Consider the following 16,331-nt stretch of genomic DNA (forward strand, 5'->3'; position numbering starts at 1 on the left):
GATGCCAAGGTGGGCAAAGGGGCACATATTCCAAAGTGCACCTTTCGGATTTCACCGGTCATGTTTTACAGATTTTGATTGCAAAGTTCTTCTCACAAATTTGGGCCCCTAAATTGCCAGGGCAGTATAACTACCCCACAAGTGACCCCATTTTGGAAAGAAGACACCCCAAGGTATTCTGTGAGGGGCATGGTGAGTTCCTAGAATTTTAAAAAAAATTCGCAAGTTAGTGGAATATTAGACTTTGTAAGAAAAAAATAAAATAAAAAAATCATTTTCCGCTAACTTGTGACAAAAAATAAAAAGTTCTATGAACTCACTATGCCCATCAGCGAATACCTAAGGCTGGGTTCACACTTGAGCGTTTTGGATATGCGCGTTTTCTGCGCGACAACATGCGCGTTTTCTGCGCGTTTTTGTTGCACGTTTTTGTCCTTAGTAAACGCGCGTCGAACGCGCGTTTGTGTGATTGACAGTATTGCTGTCCAATGAAAAAACAGGCCCGTCTATATGAAAGGTGTCTAATGATAGTGCAATGGAGGTGATCAATTTCATGTGTTTGGAGAGAGTGGATTGGATTGTTTGCGACCATGGAATACTCCAGAAGGCGACCATTTGCGGCTATTGTGTCTGCAATCCTTCTCCTACGTTTGAGGCGTAGGAGAGAGAGCAGGCGACGCTTCTGGGTCCATCCTGTCATTGCCAACCGACAGGAAAGGGGACAGTTCTGGGCACTGTACGAGACCCTCCGGGCCCATGAAGACCAATTTTTTGCATACACGCGGATGTCCATCACCAGGTTAGTACAAATACAATAGTTCTATGAGTGGGGTTACAATTGTGAAGGTCCCATTTTTTTATATTTGCTATTGTTAACCCTCACCATTTTCGTTTGCAACAGCTTTGATGAGCTCCTGGGGTTGTTGGGCACCCATTTGCAACGTCAGGACACATTCATGCGGGACAGTATCCCACCAGCGGAAAGACTGATCATAACTTTGCGGTAAGTAGGCTGTAATTGTGGCCTAATAAAGCATTTGCATTGTGTGTTGACTGTATATTAGTGTGGCCTTAGTTAGTTTTTACTTGTGGTTGTGATGTTTCAAGTGTTTTTGAGGGGGTGGGGGGGGGATTGTATGTGTATGCTTTTTACATTTTGCATATATAGATACCATACATAGTTTCCCCACATTTTTCCTTAGCAAACAATCTGTTCTAAATAAGAGTTCAAAAATGTTTGCAAAAGTTTTTATATTTTGGAAAAGTAATCACATCTTACAGTTCCTCAAACAATTTGCAAACTGGGTTTAACCCAATCAACAGAACTTTTGTAATTTATACATAAAAACTAATCGGTAATGTACCGATCTTAACAATGAAGGAAGAACACCCCTGATGCACCAAATTAAGTATGCCACTTCTCACAGGTTTTGTTATTGTGGCTCGTTATCTCGCATGGGCTCTCTCATTCCGCCTGATTGCTGGCCAGGTTGCATTTGAGTGGTGGTGGAGGTGTTGGTGCCCATGCTAGTGGAGGCATAGCTGTATGATGATTGTGGTTGTGTGTGCCACGTGTCGTGAGGGTGTGGTATGTTAGTTTGTGGGTATGTTTGTGATGTGTATGTGTGAGTGGGTGGTGGATGTTGTGGTGGATGTGGTGGTGGATGTGGTGGTGGATGTGGTGGTGGATGTGGTGGTGGATGTGGTGGTGGATGTGGTGGTGGATGTGGTGGTGGATGTGGTGGTGGATGTGGTGGTGGATGTGGTGGTGCATTGTTGGGCTGTGTGAAGTCATCATGTGGAATGAAGCTGTCTAGGGCCCTTGTTAAGGTTTCCCTCGCTTCAGTATTGCGACTTGGGGGAACTAGCAGCATTCTAGTCCCAAACTCAGTAAGAAATGGGCATCACTAGTGAGTTTGGGTGCAGGATGCGCAAGTGCATCCAGGCATGCAATTAGGCGGTCCTCCTGGCGATCGGATCTTTTCCGTTTTGAACGGTGAGGCCGAATGTTTTCGGGATCCACGACAGGTGGTGCAGGCTGTGAGGGTGTTTGGAATGTATGGGTGGGATCGGTTGGAGGTGGACTTAGTGGCCCCGTAGATGCACAGGCCTCACTGTCCCTGGTGACGTCCTCCTCTTCCTCCTCCTGCTGTTGTCTTTTCGACCAGCTACTATCGGTGCTGTGAACATGAAAATATACATAAGTATGCGCAAGATATGAAAGTGAATGCATGTCATACCACACCCTCTCCTGCATGTGTATGCCCTGGACTCACCTACGCATTTCAGTGCATGGGATAAGAAAGGCCATTTCCTCCGCATGGACATAGCTGGACCGTGCACCTGGCGAAGCTCCACTCCTCTGTTCCTTCTCTTTGCGCCGATGACGAATGAAGGCATCTTTGAGGCTCTTCCACTTGCTTTTGAGGATGTTTACTATAATACAAATAAAATTACATCCATTAATTTTATTATTTGCTTTACACTCATTTTTTACAGCTATTTAGCTACAGGCCAATCGTTGACCAGTCTGCACTACGCCTTCCAGATCGGGAAATCCACAGCCAGTGTGATTGTGAGGGAAACCTGCATCACCATTTGGCAGGTCCTTCATGCTGTTGTGATGGGCCAACCAAACAAGGAGGAGTGGCTGAAAATAGCGGATACGTTTCAAAAAACCTGCAATTTCCCGAACTGTGTCGGAGCAATTGATGGAAAACACATCCGCGTTCTGAAGCCAATGAGGAGTGGCAGTCAGTTTTTTAATTATAAAAAATACTTTTCGTTTGTTCTTTTTGCGGTATGTGATGCCAACTATTCTTTTCGTTATGTCGATGTGGGGTCCTATGGCAGCAGCTCGGACTCTGCTGTTTTTGGCCATTCTGAGTTTGGTCAATTGCTCAGTAGTAATGCCCTTGACCTTCCCGGAAACACCACACTGCCTGGCACCAGTTATCCCTCTATGCCTTTTGTTTTTGTGGGTGACGAGGCATTTGGTCTAGGTGAGCACCTTATGAGGCCATACTCCTCCAGGAATTTATCCATTACGCGGCGTGTTTTTAACTATCGCCTGACCAGAGCACGCAGGGTGGTGGAATGTGCATTTGGCATCTTAGCCAACAAATGGCGAGTTCTGCACTCTCCCATCAATCTGAAATTGGAGACCGCCATCTCGGTTGTGAAGGCAGCATGTGCTCTTCACAATTTTGTCCGAGAAAGGGATGGCTTCAATTTTGACGATTCGTTGAGCCATTCCATGGAGAGGCAGAATCGCAGAGGTGTGCGTGGGACCACACATGCTGCGGCCATTCGGGACCACTTTGCGGCTTATTTTATGTCGCCACAGGGGGAGTTACCGTGGCAAATGCAAGCCATTTAATGGTATATTATTTCGTATTTTGCATCTGCTCAAATTGTTTCTGTTACTTTGAATATTCATTTTTCGTTGGTTATTGTAATGGGTTAAATAAAATATTTGAAGAGCGAATTAGTGCAATGGCGTGTTTTCCCCCGATATCGTGCCCCTTGTAGGAGCCCCAATAGTGCCCGCCAATCCTCGTCCTTTAACAAGGGAAAACAATGTGGGCGGAATTAGGGATCCCATTTATGTGCCTAATACTCGTCCATTAAAACAAGGGAAAACAATGTGGGCGGAATTAGGGATCCCATTTATGTGCCTAATACTCGTCCATTAAAACAAGGGAAAACAATGTGGGCGGAATTAGGGATCCCATTTATGTGCCCAATACTGGTACTATATAGCAGTGTTTCCAACCAGTGTGCCTCCAGCTGTTGCAAAACTACAACACCCAGCATGCCTGGACAGCCTTTGGCTGTGCGGGCATGCTGGGAGTTGTAGTTTTGCAACAGCTGGAGGCACACTGGTTGGAAACACTGCTATATACACATACAATCACCTATCATGTGCCAGTGCTGCAATAGCCCACAAGCACAATAATGTTTCAAGGTTGACAATATCCATATCAACTTTAAAAACAAAATCCGCACCACTAATGTAGGCCAACATTTGAAGGTAAAAGAGATTTCCAGATTGGAACAAGTGCAAATTGAGCATACTGGCCGACTACATTGTGCAAGAATGTGGGTGATGGTGAAGCTGCGGCCCTCCAGCTGAAGCAAAACTGCAAAACTCCATGCATGCTTAAACAGGCTACAGCAAGTAAAATGCAGCACAGCATATTGGGAGTTGTAGTTGGACAACAGCTGGAGGGCCGCAGGTCGAGCTGGGCTGGACTATTACATAGAGATTTTACACCAGTGCACACAAGGCTTTATTTTTTTTTTACACTCAGAACACACATGTAAATACCTTTGCTTTCTTTCACAGCTTTTGAGAATGTCTTCCACTGTGGCCAAATGCTTGCTCCAATATCCTCCCATGCCTGCTGCCTGCTTCTCCGATTCTTGTACTTGGCATCTTGGATGTCATATAGGCAGCGTTTGGCCTGCACAAGCCTGATCAGTGTCTCACTATCACAGCCTGCTTCCTCCATCTTGGCCAGGCTAGACACCTGCAGATCTCTAGGGTGTGGCCTTTTATGACTGTTGCTATGTGCCAAACGCGCCTTCGGCCGCGCGTTTTTCTGGTCAAAAACGCGCAAACGAACATATTTGCGCGTTCCTATGCAATCCTATGGGCGCGAACGCGCAACAAAGCGCCTCAAAGTCGCGCAAGTACTTTTTTGAGCGTAGGGCGTTTTTCGGCGCGTTCAAACGCGCTGGAAAACGCTCAAGTGTGAACCAGGGCCATAGGGAAGCATTGATTTTCATGTGTTGAGCGTTTTGCAGCGCGTAGGAACGCGCTGTAAAACGCTTAGGTGTGAACCCAGCCTTAGGGTGTCTACTTGCAACACGCCAGACCTGCAGGGGATGACGAAGTGAGGTCACAGTTATGGGCAATCGAGGGGACTCACTATATTTGAAGAACCCTGGGCAGGCGCGTGGCAGTGAAGCAGAGGTAGACACGGTTCCTCTGGGGCACGCTCTGTAGATAGGGACCAGGCCTGATGGTAGTTGAGGTGCCCTGGATGTTACAGGTATTTTGTGTGCCTGGGGCAAGGTCCCTGTGGTATTCGTGACGCCAGTGCCTTTGGACGGTGGCACGCCGGTTGGAGGTTGGAATGACGAAGGTACACAAGTATATAGTGAACCAAACGTAAACTTTACTGGACAATCCAACTTTGTACAGCAGGGAGTAGTACAGTCTTTGTTATTACAGTTCCACAAGGGGCTCATTCACAATATGGCAGGCAATAGTCATGCAAGTTACACTGAGGGTAAATTCCACAAGCACTCAGCAGCAGGTTGTACCTTTCACAGAATCAATGTACAGTGTCCTTTCTAGAACTCCTGCTCTGGCTTTATATCTCCCAAGGCCCGGATGCCTAAAAGGGTGGCTTATATCCTTGGTTACTTTCTCACTCAGGTATTATACTGCTTGATAAGATTCCTAAGATCCTCTGCCCATCAGGGTCACTTTGCTTACCCTGGGTCGCCTCCTCCTATCAGGTGGATAACTGTAGGTTTCTCCCAGGAGGTTGGATCCTGCAACTGGGGTATCTCTTCAGAGCTAACTTAGGCTCTCTTGTTCTCAGGCAGGCTGGAGCTTCTCAACAGCCTCCTGGACATCACTAGCAGCCAGGGCTATCCAGCTGCATGTCAGGAGCAGGCTTACTGGCCTCTGTCTTCTCAGACTCCTGACTCTGCACTAACTCTCCCTGTCTGGGCCTGGACATTTATACTAGGGGCTCCCTATCTCCCTCTAGTGTCTGGGATGTCTAACTACAACCAACTAGGCCTGCTGCTGCATTAGACAGGGGTACATTGCATATAACAACAGAATTAAATATGACATTTCTGTTCCTTGTGAGTAGGAGTAACGCGCACACCAATTGACCCTTGTGTAGTGCCCACCCATACCTAGTGGGACACTACATACTTTCCGAAATGGGGTCATTTGTGGGGTTTTTCTACTGTTTGGGCATTGTAGAACCTCAGGAATCATGACAGGTGCTCAGAAAATCAGAGCTGTTTCAAAAAGCGGAAATTCACATTTTTGTACCATAGTTTGTAAACACTATAACTTTTACCCAAACCATTTTTTTTTTGCCCAAACATTTTTTTTTTATCAAAGACATGTAGAACAATAAATTTGGCGAAAAATTTATATATGGATGTCGTTTTTTTTGCAAAATTTTACAGCTGAAAGTGAAAAATGTCATTTTTTTTGCAAAAAAATAGTTACATTTTGATTAACAACAAAAAAAAGTAAAAATGTCAGCAGCAATAAAATACCACCAAATGAAAGCTCTATTAGTGAGAAGAAAAGGAGGTAAAATTCATTTGGGTGGTAAGTTGCATGACCGAGCGATAAACGGTGAAAGTAGTGTAGTGCCGAAGTGTAAAAAGTGCTCTGGTCATGAAGGGGGTTTCAGCTAGCGGGGCTGAAGTGGTTAAAGTGGTGTCTGAGATCCCCAAGGGCCAAGCCAAGTAACTGTAAGTTTTCATATGAAATATGTTTATGTCATACACATATAGCATACACTGTGCCACACAATGTACAGTATACCTCTACACTGTGGAGTCTGTTCTATAAGCACCCTTGTTCTGTGGCGGCGGACAGAAAATAATCTGGAAGTGCCCCTCCCGAGACCAGGCTCTGGATCCGCCACTGGTCTGGACCGCTCACAGGAGTGTACATTTCTTCTAATCTGTAATCTGCATCCTCTGACCTGCAGAAATCAGCGCTCGCTCGGTAACAACTAACAGGCAGTACCTGTAGGCTGTAGCCTGGCCCTGTTACCGAAGCTAGCCGAGTGGTGTAAGGTTAAGGTACTAGTAGAGATGAGCGGCCGCTGAATCCTGATTTAAAGTTACTGCAGGATATGGATTACAGTTTAGAAATGTCAAATGTACACTCCTGTGAGAGGCAGGGAGGGAGATCTGTGGATAACACTGTTATATGGAGGGGGAAATGGGGATGACACTGTCATGGGGTGGATCTGTGGATGACACATATAGCATAAGATGCTATATACAGTATGTGCCATCCACAGACCCCCCCCCCCCCCCATAGCACTGTCATCCACAGATCCCCCCTATAGCAGTGTCATCCACAGATCCCCCCCATAACAGTGTCATCCACAGATCCCCCCTATAGCAGTGTCATCCACAGATCCCCCCCATAACAGTGTCATCCACAGATCCCCCCCATAACAGTGGAATACACAGATCCCCCCCATAACAGTGGAATACACAGATCCCCCCCATAACAGTGGAATACACAGATCCCCCCCATAACAGTGGAATACACAGATCCCCCCCATAACAGTGGAATACACAGATCCCCCCCATAACAGTGTCATACACAGATCACCCCCCCCCCCCCCATAGTAGTGTCATCCACAGGCAACTAGCACATGTTGAAATCTGAGTGATAGTTTTTTTTTTTTAACCACAGACAGCAGGACTTTTCTTCCCTGTTGCGGTTTTAGGTATTGGGTAAAGTATTGCAGCATTTCTAAGCGTACTTGTGTAAATGTATCTTTGTTATAGCTGCCCCCCTACTTTTGTCCTGGCCCCCAGTGTACCCCCCAAAAATGTGAAAGCTAGAGACACCACTGCATGAAGGAGGATAGTACACAGACACAAGAGGTGTGTGGAGAGAGTTATAGATGAATTAGTGTACAGATGTGAGTCCTGCAGCCTTACTGCCCTCAATTACTGCTACGCATTATGGTGAAGCTGCCCCTGCTTTGTGGTAACACTTTCCTTGCCAAATGAGTCTGAAACAGTGTTATAAAACAGCACTCACGAGAATACATGAGGGGTTTCCATAGTGTGATATGTACCTGCAGCTGCGCTGCCTCATGTACATGGCCAGAAGCAAGCAGTGAACATACTACAGTAAGAGAATGTGCCCTGTCATCACGGTGTCTGACACTCCAAATGCTGCATACATTACTGTATGTAAGCACTGACCGTGCACACAGCCAGGCCAATAGTCACAACTGTCATGTGACTCATTAGCATGGCCCCGCCCACAAAGCAAGCACAGCAGTGGAGCTAAAAGTCAAAGGTGCAAGATGGGAATAGCCCTTAAAGTCCCAGCATCGTACATGTACTGCACTCGATCAGCAGCAGGGAACCGGCTGTTCCTGGCAGCCAAGCTCCTGCTGTATACCCTGGCATTAGAGAAAAAACAGAACCCCTTGTATGCCATGGTCGGCGCTGACCACAGCATGCACAAGGTTTGCGGAGGGTACGGGCTCCCTCCTCATCCCCACTGGGTCCCTGTCACTGCCGGGTTTGCCTCCTACAGAAGCCTGAGAGATTATTTTACATAATGAAGCATTTTTGAAAAAAAATTATGTTTTTATATCTCCAGTTTCTGAAACAAAAGACCTGCTCTATATAAATAACAGTCAAGTGAATACCGTTAAAAAAAAAAAAAAAAAAACAGAGCAGCCATTTTTGGTTACCTTGCCTCACTAAAAGTGTAATATTGAGCAATCAAAAATCAAATGTACCCCAAAATAGTACCAACAAAACACCTTAGGCCTCATGCACACTAGGGTTGTTGCGGGTATCGAAATTTCGATACCCAATCGATACGTTTGTCCCGGTATCGATACGATACCGGGATTTCCGTTTTTTCGATACTGGGCTGCGCTTCTGCGCAGTCTAGTATCTCTGAACATGAGCGCGCTGCTATCGGCGCGCTCATGTTCTCTCAGCAGCACGGGGAGAAGGAAGCTGTCCTCCCTCCCCCTGTGCTGCTGCCGCTGCCACCAATGAGAAGCGAGGGGCGGCAATGAGAAGCGAGGGGCGGCAATGAGAAGCGAGGGGCGGCAATGAGAAGAGAGGGGCGGCAATGAGAAGAGAGGGGCGGCAATGAGAAGAGAGGGGCGGGCGCACTGCGCCACCAATGAGGAGAGAGGGGCGGAGGAGGGGCGGGCGCACTGCGCCACCAATGATAGGATTATTTCCACACAGAGCGGCGCCCAGCGATGCCCCAGCACTCACCATTAGTCCTGGGCGCCGCTCCGTTCGCCCGCAGTGCCCCATTACTGTCTCCTCTCCTGCTCCACATGCTGCTGATTACTATCGGAGCGATGGGAGGAGACATCAGCTTCACTAGTGGGCGTTCCTTCTCCCTGCGCTGCGATTGGACAGCGCTACAGCCAGGGAGAAGGAACGCCCACTAGTGAATCTGATGTCTCCTCCCATCGCTCCGATAGTAATCAGCAGCATGTGGAGCAGGAGAGGAGACAGTAATGGGGCACTGCGGGCGAACGGAGCGGCGCCCAGGACTAAGGGTCCATTCACACGTCCTGTTTTTTTTCATCCTGAAAAACGGTCCGTTTTTTGCGGATCCGTTGTTCCTGAAAATGTTTCCGTATGTCATCCGTTTTTTGCGGATCCGCAAAAAACGGGAACATGTATACATTTCAATAATCAAATAAAGTTGTTTGGATTTCTTTGAAAAAAAATTGAAAAAAAAAATAAAAAATAAATTATGTGTTTCCAGGAACGGAATCCGCAAAAAACGGATGACATACGGAATGACATCCGAATGTCATCCGTTTTTGCGGATCCATTGACTTTGTATTGTACCAGGATCCGATTTTTCAGGACAAGAATAGGACATGTTTTATATTTAAACGGACATGTGGAACGGAACAACGGAAACGGACAGCACACATTGTGCTGTCCGATTTTTTTTCCAGGACCCATTGAAAATAAATGGATCCAGATCTGGTCCTGATCTGTTCCTGAAAAAAACGGAACAGATCAGGAAAGAAAAAACGGACGTGTGAATGGACCCTAATGGTGAGTACTGAGACATCGCTGGGCGCCGCTCTGTGTGGAAATAATCCTATCATTGGTGGCGCAGTGCGCCCGCCCCTCTCTTCTCATTGCCGCCCCTCCTCCGCCCCTCTCCCCCTGCTGTGAATTTCACACTTTGCAGCGCAAATGGTAAAATCAGCGGTGGGTTTTGCTGCCGGTTTCCATGGGTTTCGCTGCAGAAATGCAGTAAGATTCACAGCAGACTTACCCTTGAGTGCGCCCAAAGCAGCGGAAATTGAGCAGATTTGCTTTTGGGTTTCGGCTCCAGCTCCTGGTGAACATGAAGCAGTATACCCCTCCTCTGTCACTACCTGACATACTGTACCAGGTCCTGTGCCAGTCTTTGTATAACCAGGCTGTCTGCAATGTCCTCTCAGGAAATCAGGTTGTACAGAGACTGGCATGGGATGAAGGGAGGGCAGTATAGCCATTTTTATTTATTTAGGACTTTTGCTGTGGCTGCATGGGTAATTCAGCAAAATGTGAAACATTTTAGGATTGCTGAGGATATGCCACCTACTTCTAAAACGGGGCTCACAAAATGAACGAAAGCGAAGCGGACAGGTGCAGCCACCCTCGATTCACTTCTGTGGAAGTTCCGAAAATATTTCCGGCAGTCCTATAGAGGTGAACGGAGGAGATGGGCATGCTTGGAGCACTCTGCTGTTCTTGGATCTCCCACAGAAGAGAGCGGAGAGCACACCGCGCAGTGCGCTCTAGTTCTCTTTGGGGGTCCCGTTCCAGAGGACATTGGTTGTATATCCTAGTGACGTGCCACCCCTTCTAATGGAGAAAAATCTGCAACAATCCTGTCAGAAATGGACAGGCTGTGGATTTAAAAATGTATGCAGATGGCTTTGCATAAATCTTACTCACTTTCTCCTACTATAATCAGCTGCATATTTTTGTATGCATATCCAAATGGAAAATCCGCAGCGCTTCAGTAAAAGGTGGTCCACAGCATATCCACCAGATCCTCAGCCATGTTTGTGGTTTTTAGCCATTGGTGGTGCAGTGGCAGCTTCTGATCGGAGCCCCAGCTGTGTAAGCCTGGGGCTCCGATCGGTTACCATGGCAGCCAGGACGCTACAGAAGCCCTGGTTGCCATGGTAACATCCCTGATGCTGTGTGTACAAAGCACAGAGCAGCAGGGACAGTGTGGAGTCCTATTCACCCTGATAGAGATCTATCAGGCTGAATAGGAAAAGGGATGAAAGATCCCAGGTTCTAGCCCCTAAGGGGGAAATAGTTATTAAATAAAAAGTGTAAAAAAAACAAACAAAAAACACTAAAATATGAAGTATAAATCACCCCCTTTTCCCAATTTCACATATAAAATATATAAATAATAAACATATTACATCGCCACGTCAGAAAAGTCCAAACTATTAAAATATATTAAAAAAATCTAGGTGGTGAATGCCGGAACAGAAAAAATAAAATAAAAACTGCGCGATTCGCCATTTTTAAAAATGAGGAATGCACGTGGCTTTTTTTGTTTCTTTTTTTCGCGTGGTATCGAATGGTATAGAGTATCGCAATACTTTTTCATGGTATCGAAACCGAATCAAAAAATTGGTATCGCAACAACTCTAATGCACACGACCGTATTTGGTTTCCGTGTCCGATCCGTTTTTGTTTTTTTTGCAGATAGGATGCGGACCCATTCATGTCAATGGGTCCGCAACAAACGCGGACAGCACACCGCGTGCTGTCCGCATCAGTATGTCCGTTCCGTTGCTCCGCAAAAACAATAGTTCATGTCCTATTTTTTTCTAGTTTGCGGACAAGGATAGGCATTATTACAATGGATCCACAAAAAAAACGGATGCCATATGGAACATCATCCGTTTTTTTGGTGGATCCGCAATTTGCGGAACGCAAAAAGCATACGGTCGTGTGCATGTATCCTTATCCTGTAGGTTCCAAAATGAGGTCACTTTTAGGGAGTTTCTACTGTAGGGGTGTATTAGGGGGTCTTCAAACGCGACATGGCAACTTAAAATTATCCCAGTGAAATGTGCCCTCCAAAAATCATCTGGTGCTCTCTCTCTCTTCTGAGCCCTGCGTTTATTTGGCTGTTAACCCTTGCTGTGTTACAGGAAAAATTGATTCAAATGGAAAATCTGCCAAAATAGGGATATTTTGAAATTTCACCTCCAATTTCCTTTCATTCTTGTGGAACACCTAAAGGGTTAATAAAAGTTTAAAAAGCAGTTTTGAATACCTTGTGAGGTGTAGTTTCTAAAATTACGGTCATTTATGGGTGGTTTCTACTATGTAGGCCTCACAAAGTGACTACATAACTGAACTGGTCCTTAAAAAGTGGGTTTTGGAAACCTTTGCAGACGAACGTTGTGCATCTGTTCCGTGCTTTGGGGACCACAATTCGCAGTCCCCAATGCACAGGCAACGTCCGTGCAGCGGCCGGGACGCATCGAGACCCATGCAACTTGGGTCTGTTTTTTTGCGCTGCGGAGGCACGGCCAGAAACACAACGGAAGCACTCCTTAGCGCTTCTGTGGGGTTCTGATCTGTGATTCCGCTCATCTCTGTGATTGCAGACCCATTCAAGTGAATGCAGGTGACCAACTGGCCTGGACGCGGCCAAGCTCCATTCTAGGGAACAGAGCTTAGCCCCTCCCAGGCCAGTTGACACAAGTCGTGATGTCACTAGGCCAGTGGGTATCGGACCCCCCCCCCGATCAGATGCTGATGATTTATCCTGAGGATAGATCATCAGTTTAAACAAAGTGCAGAACCCCTTTAATGAATAGTTTGTAAAGTGTTTGTTACATACGATGTAAATTGTAGATAAAAGGTTGATAAATACCCATAACGGGTATACAATATCACGCCCCTTGAGAAAGCTAGGCGAAACGTACGTCGGGGTGCGCTCACAGTTGACCGGTAGTTGGATCCCTGCTTTGCACCATAACCCAGGTATTATCTGTGTTTTTCTCTACATTTGCCTGTATGCCCACTTGGTTTCCTGCGGGACACTGTTTATACAGGGCACTTAGGAACATCAGATAGGATTCCAGGGCATTTCTGGTGCACAGATACTTTTTCCCTGGCACTGCTGCCTTGGCCACTGTGCCTAGTCTATTTTGTATTTTGGGATCTCTTACCATGCCGGTCAGCGAGTGAGCTACCATTTGCAACATCACCTGTATTGCTGCTTCATTACTTTGAACATTTCTTATCATGTTTTTGTAATTATTTGTATGTAATTATCTAATAAAATTTCATATTTTGTGTATGTATGTGTATCACTACAGGGGTTTCTATATGTTGACATACATCTTACCAACTGGTTGTTGGTTAAATAGGCTGTACAAATACCCATAAGGGCTACGTTCACATCTGCGTACGACATTCCGGTATTCTGTTGAAGCAGAATACCGAAATTGCCATATCTGGCAAGCCGGATACCAATCCACTATAATGGCATCTGTCAGATTTCCAACATATATTCTACGGCGCGCACGCAGCTGGTGCCCGCATATTGCGGACCCGTTTGCAGGCTGCAATACGGACACAGTCGGGCAATGGCCGTGAGCATGAGCCTTTATGTTGCGCTTCCTAGTTTTCCCTACATGTGGCCCTAATATTTGACCTGGACGTGCAGCCAGGTTCAGGAGTAAAAGAGCACCATACGCATGAGAGGCTCAATATGGTGAACTGTAGAGCTCTGGGGTGAAATAATAAATGCCACCCACAAGAAGTGAAATTAAAATTGTAAAGTCTTCCACAGAAATGGCAGTTTAGTTCCCAATATGTTGTGGTCAACTCATGCCATCCAAGATACACCCTATCATTTAGGGCTTGTTCACACAAGCGTTTTTTGCGTTCCGTATACGGGCCGTTTTTTAAGTTCCGTATATGGAACCATTCATTTCAATGGTTCTGCAAAAAATAAAAAATGTACTCCATATGCATTCAATTTCCGTTCAAAGCTAGAACATGTCCTATTATTGCCCGCAAATCACGCTCCGTGGCTCCATTCAAGTGAATGGAATGTACTCCGTATGTCTTCCGTATCCGTTCCGTTTTTGCAGAACCATCTATTGAAAATTTTGTGCCCAGACCAATTTTTCCTATGTAATAACTGTATATGCCATACGGAAAAACGGAACAGAAAAACGGAACCGGAAACACTACTGAAACAAAAAACGGAATAAAAAACAGATCCGTTAAAAACGGCCCACAAAACACTGAAAAAGCCATACGGTCGTGTGAACAAGCCCTTAAATTGTAAGACGGGTTCCACCGGTTACTGCTGTTTGGGTACACTACCTTTTGGCTTTTGCAGAGCAGTCTTGATGGATGCTGATATAGAACAGCCTCTTGGGACCAGTACAGCCATACGTTAATTTTTTTTTCTCAATAAAGCTGTATGAGGGCTTATTTTCTAGCGGGATGAGTTGCCATCATCACTGGTTCTATTTTGGGATACACACGACTTTTTGATAACTTTTTCTTTTTGTGAAGCAGGATAAAGATAAGGCAGCAATTTGGTCACTGTTGTATGAGGGCTTATTTTTTTCATGATGTCTGAATTTTTGTTAGGACCAAAATGTTTTTGAGTTGCCATTTTCTGAAAGCCATATTTTTTTTATGTTTCTGGCGATGTTGTGTGGGGGCTTGTTTTTTTGTGAGATGAGTTCATGTTTTCATTAGCATCATTTTGGGGTAAAGAGTACTTTTTGATTGCTCGATATTGCACTTTTTGTGAGGCAAAGTGACCAAAAAAGTGTAAATCATTGGGAGCAATTTCCATATACCATGTTCATCTGTTCAAATGATAAAGTGCAAGTTCAAACACCATGGAACCATGCAGCCATTATACCATTCAGGATGAAGACACACCCTGTCTCCTAGAGATGAACATACAAAATCAATCTAAGAGCAACAGCAAACAACTTTGTGTAGATATGGCAACAAAGGCTGGTCAACAAGAAAGAAGCCATTGTCCAAAAACTACAATAAAAAAGTCAGGTTACAGTGTGGAACTGCACATGGGGACAAAGATCTTACTTTTTGGAGAAATGTCCTGTGGGCTGATGAAACAAAAATGGAACTATTTGGTCATAATGATAAGGCTACTTTCACACTAGCGTTCGGGGCCCTGCTTGTGAGCTCCGTTTGAAGGCTCTCACAAGCGGCCCCGAACGCATCCGTCCAGCCCTAATGCATTCTGAGTGGATGCGGATCCGCTCAGAATGCATCAGTCTGGCACTGTCTGTCCTCCGCTCCGCTCAGCAGGCGGACACCTGAATGCTGCTTGCAGCGTTCGGGTGTCCGCCTGGCCGTGCAGAGGCAAACAGATCCGTCCAGACTTACAATGTAAGTCAATGGGGACGGATCCGTTTGAAGGTGACACAATATGGTGCAATTTTCAAACGGATCCGTCCGCCATTGACTTTCAATGTGAAGTCTGGACGGATCCGTCTGAATACAAATTACACTTAGACTTTTTTCTGAAATATAATGCAGACGGTTCCGTTCTGAACGGATACCATCGTTTGCATTATAGGAGCGGATCCGTCTGTACAGATACCAGACGGATCCGATCCGAACGCAAGTGTAAAAATAGCCTTATTTGTATAAAGGAAAAAGGCTTAAAAGCTAAAGAACACCATCCCAAGTGTAAAGCACAGGGGTGGCAGCATCATGTTGTGGGGCCGCCGCCGATCAGCTGTGAGGAGAGGAAGCGGCGCTCCACTTCCTTGTCATCACCCTACACCTAGTCTCCAAAGGAGCAGTGGAGTAGTGTAATTACAGGCAGTGATGGTCAGTTCACAGTGTTAGCCAGCGAACACCTGCGGACTGCCATCTTTAGTAAGGTAGACTCACCCATCCGCCGATGCACAGGTAAGCCCTTACCTGTGCCGCGAGCCGGTCTGAAATCAAATGCGGTAACCGGGAGCAGGCAGTTCCGAGAACAGCCGCCGGGGGCCTTCATCGGGCTGTTCTCGGAACTGCCTGCTCCCGGTGACTGCATTTTATTTCAGACCGGCTCCCGGCACAGGTAAGGGCTTACTTGTGCTTCACCGGACGGGTGAGTCTACCTTACTAAAGATGGCAGCCTGCATGTGTCCTCTGGCGAACACTGTGAACTGACCATCACTGATTACAGGCACCTGCTCTATTCACTTGAATGGAGTGGGTGCCTGCATTACACCACACTTCTGAGACATAGTGCGGTGTAATGAAGAGGAAGCAGCGCGCTGGCGGTGTGAACGCAAGGCCCTGCAGTGCGGTGCAGAGCCGTTAGGCTACGGAGCAGTGAGTGAGAAGCTTCTTCAATTCACTACCTCTCTGTGGTCATCTATTGCAATATGGCGATATAACCAAAATCTATATTGTTGCCTGAATTTATGACGATATTATCGTATATATATTTTATATTGCCCACCCGTAACGCGTTGCATACTTCATCATACATTAAGTGCATC

General features: G+C 46.1%; 1 protein-coding gene across 1 annotated transcript; it reads left to right on the forward strand.

Annotated features, from left to right (window-relative positions):
* Window positions 1-912: 912 nt before the first annotated feature.
* On the forward strand, window positions 913-3,387 carry LOC122932120 (protein ALP1-like). Its single transcript, XM_044286364.1, has 2 exons — window positions 913-1,003; window positions 2,500-3,387. The coding sequence occupies exons 1-2, from the start codon at window positions 957-959 to the stop codon at window positions 3,377-3,379; spliced, it is 927 nt and encodes a 308-aa protein (XP_044142299.1). The 5' UTR covers window positions 913-956; the 3' UTR covers window positions 3,380-3,387.
* Window positions 3,388-16,331: the final 12,944 nt, after the last annotated feature.

This window comes from Bufo gargarizans, chromosome 1, assembly GCF_014858855.1.
Source record: "Bufo gargarizans isolate SCDJY-AF-19 chromosome 1, ASM1485885v1, whole genome shotgun sequence".
NCBI lineage: Eukaryota > Metazoa > Chordata > Amphibia > Anura > Bufonidae > Bufo > Bufo gargarizans.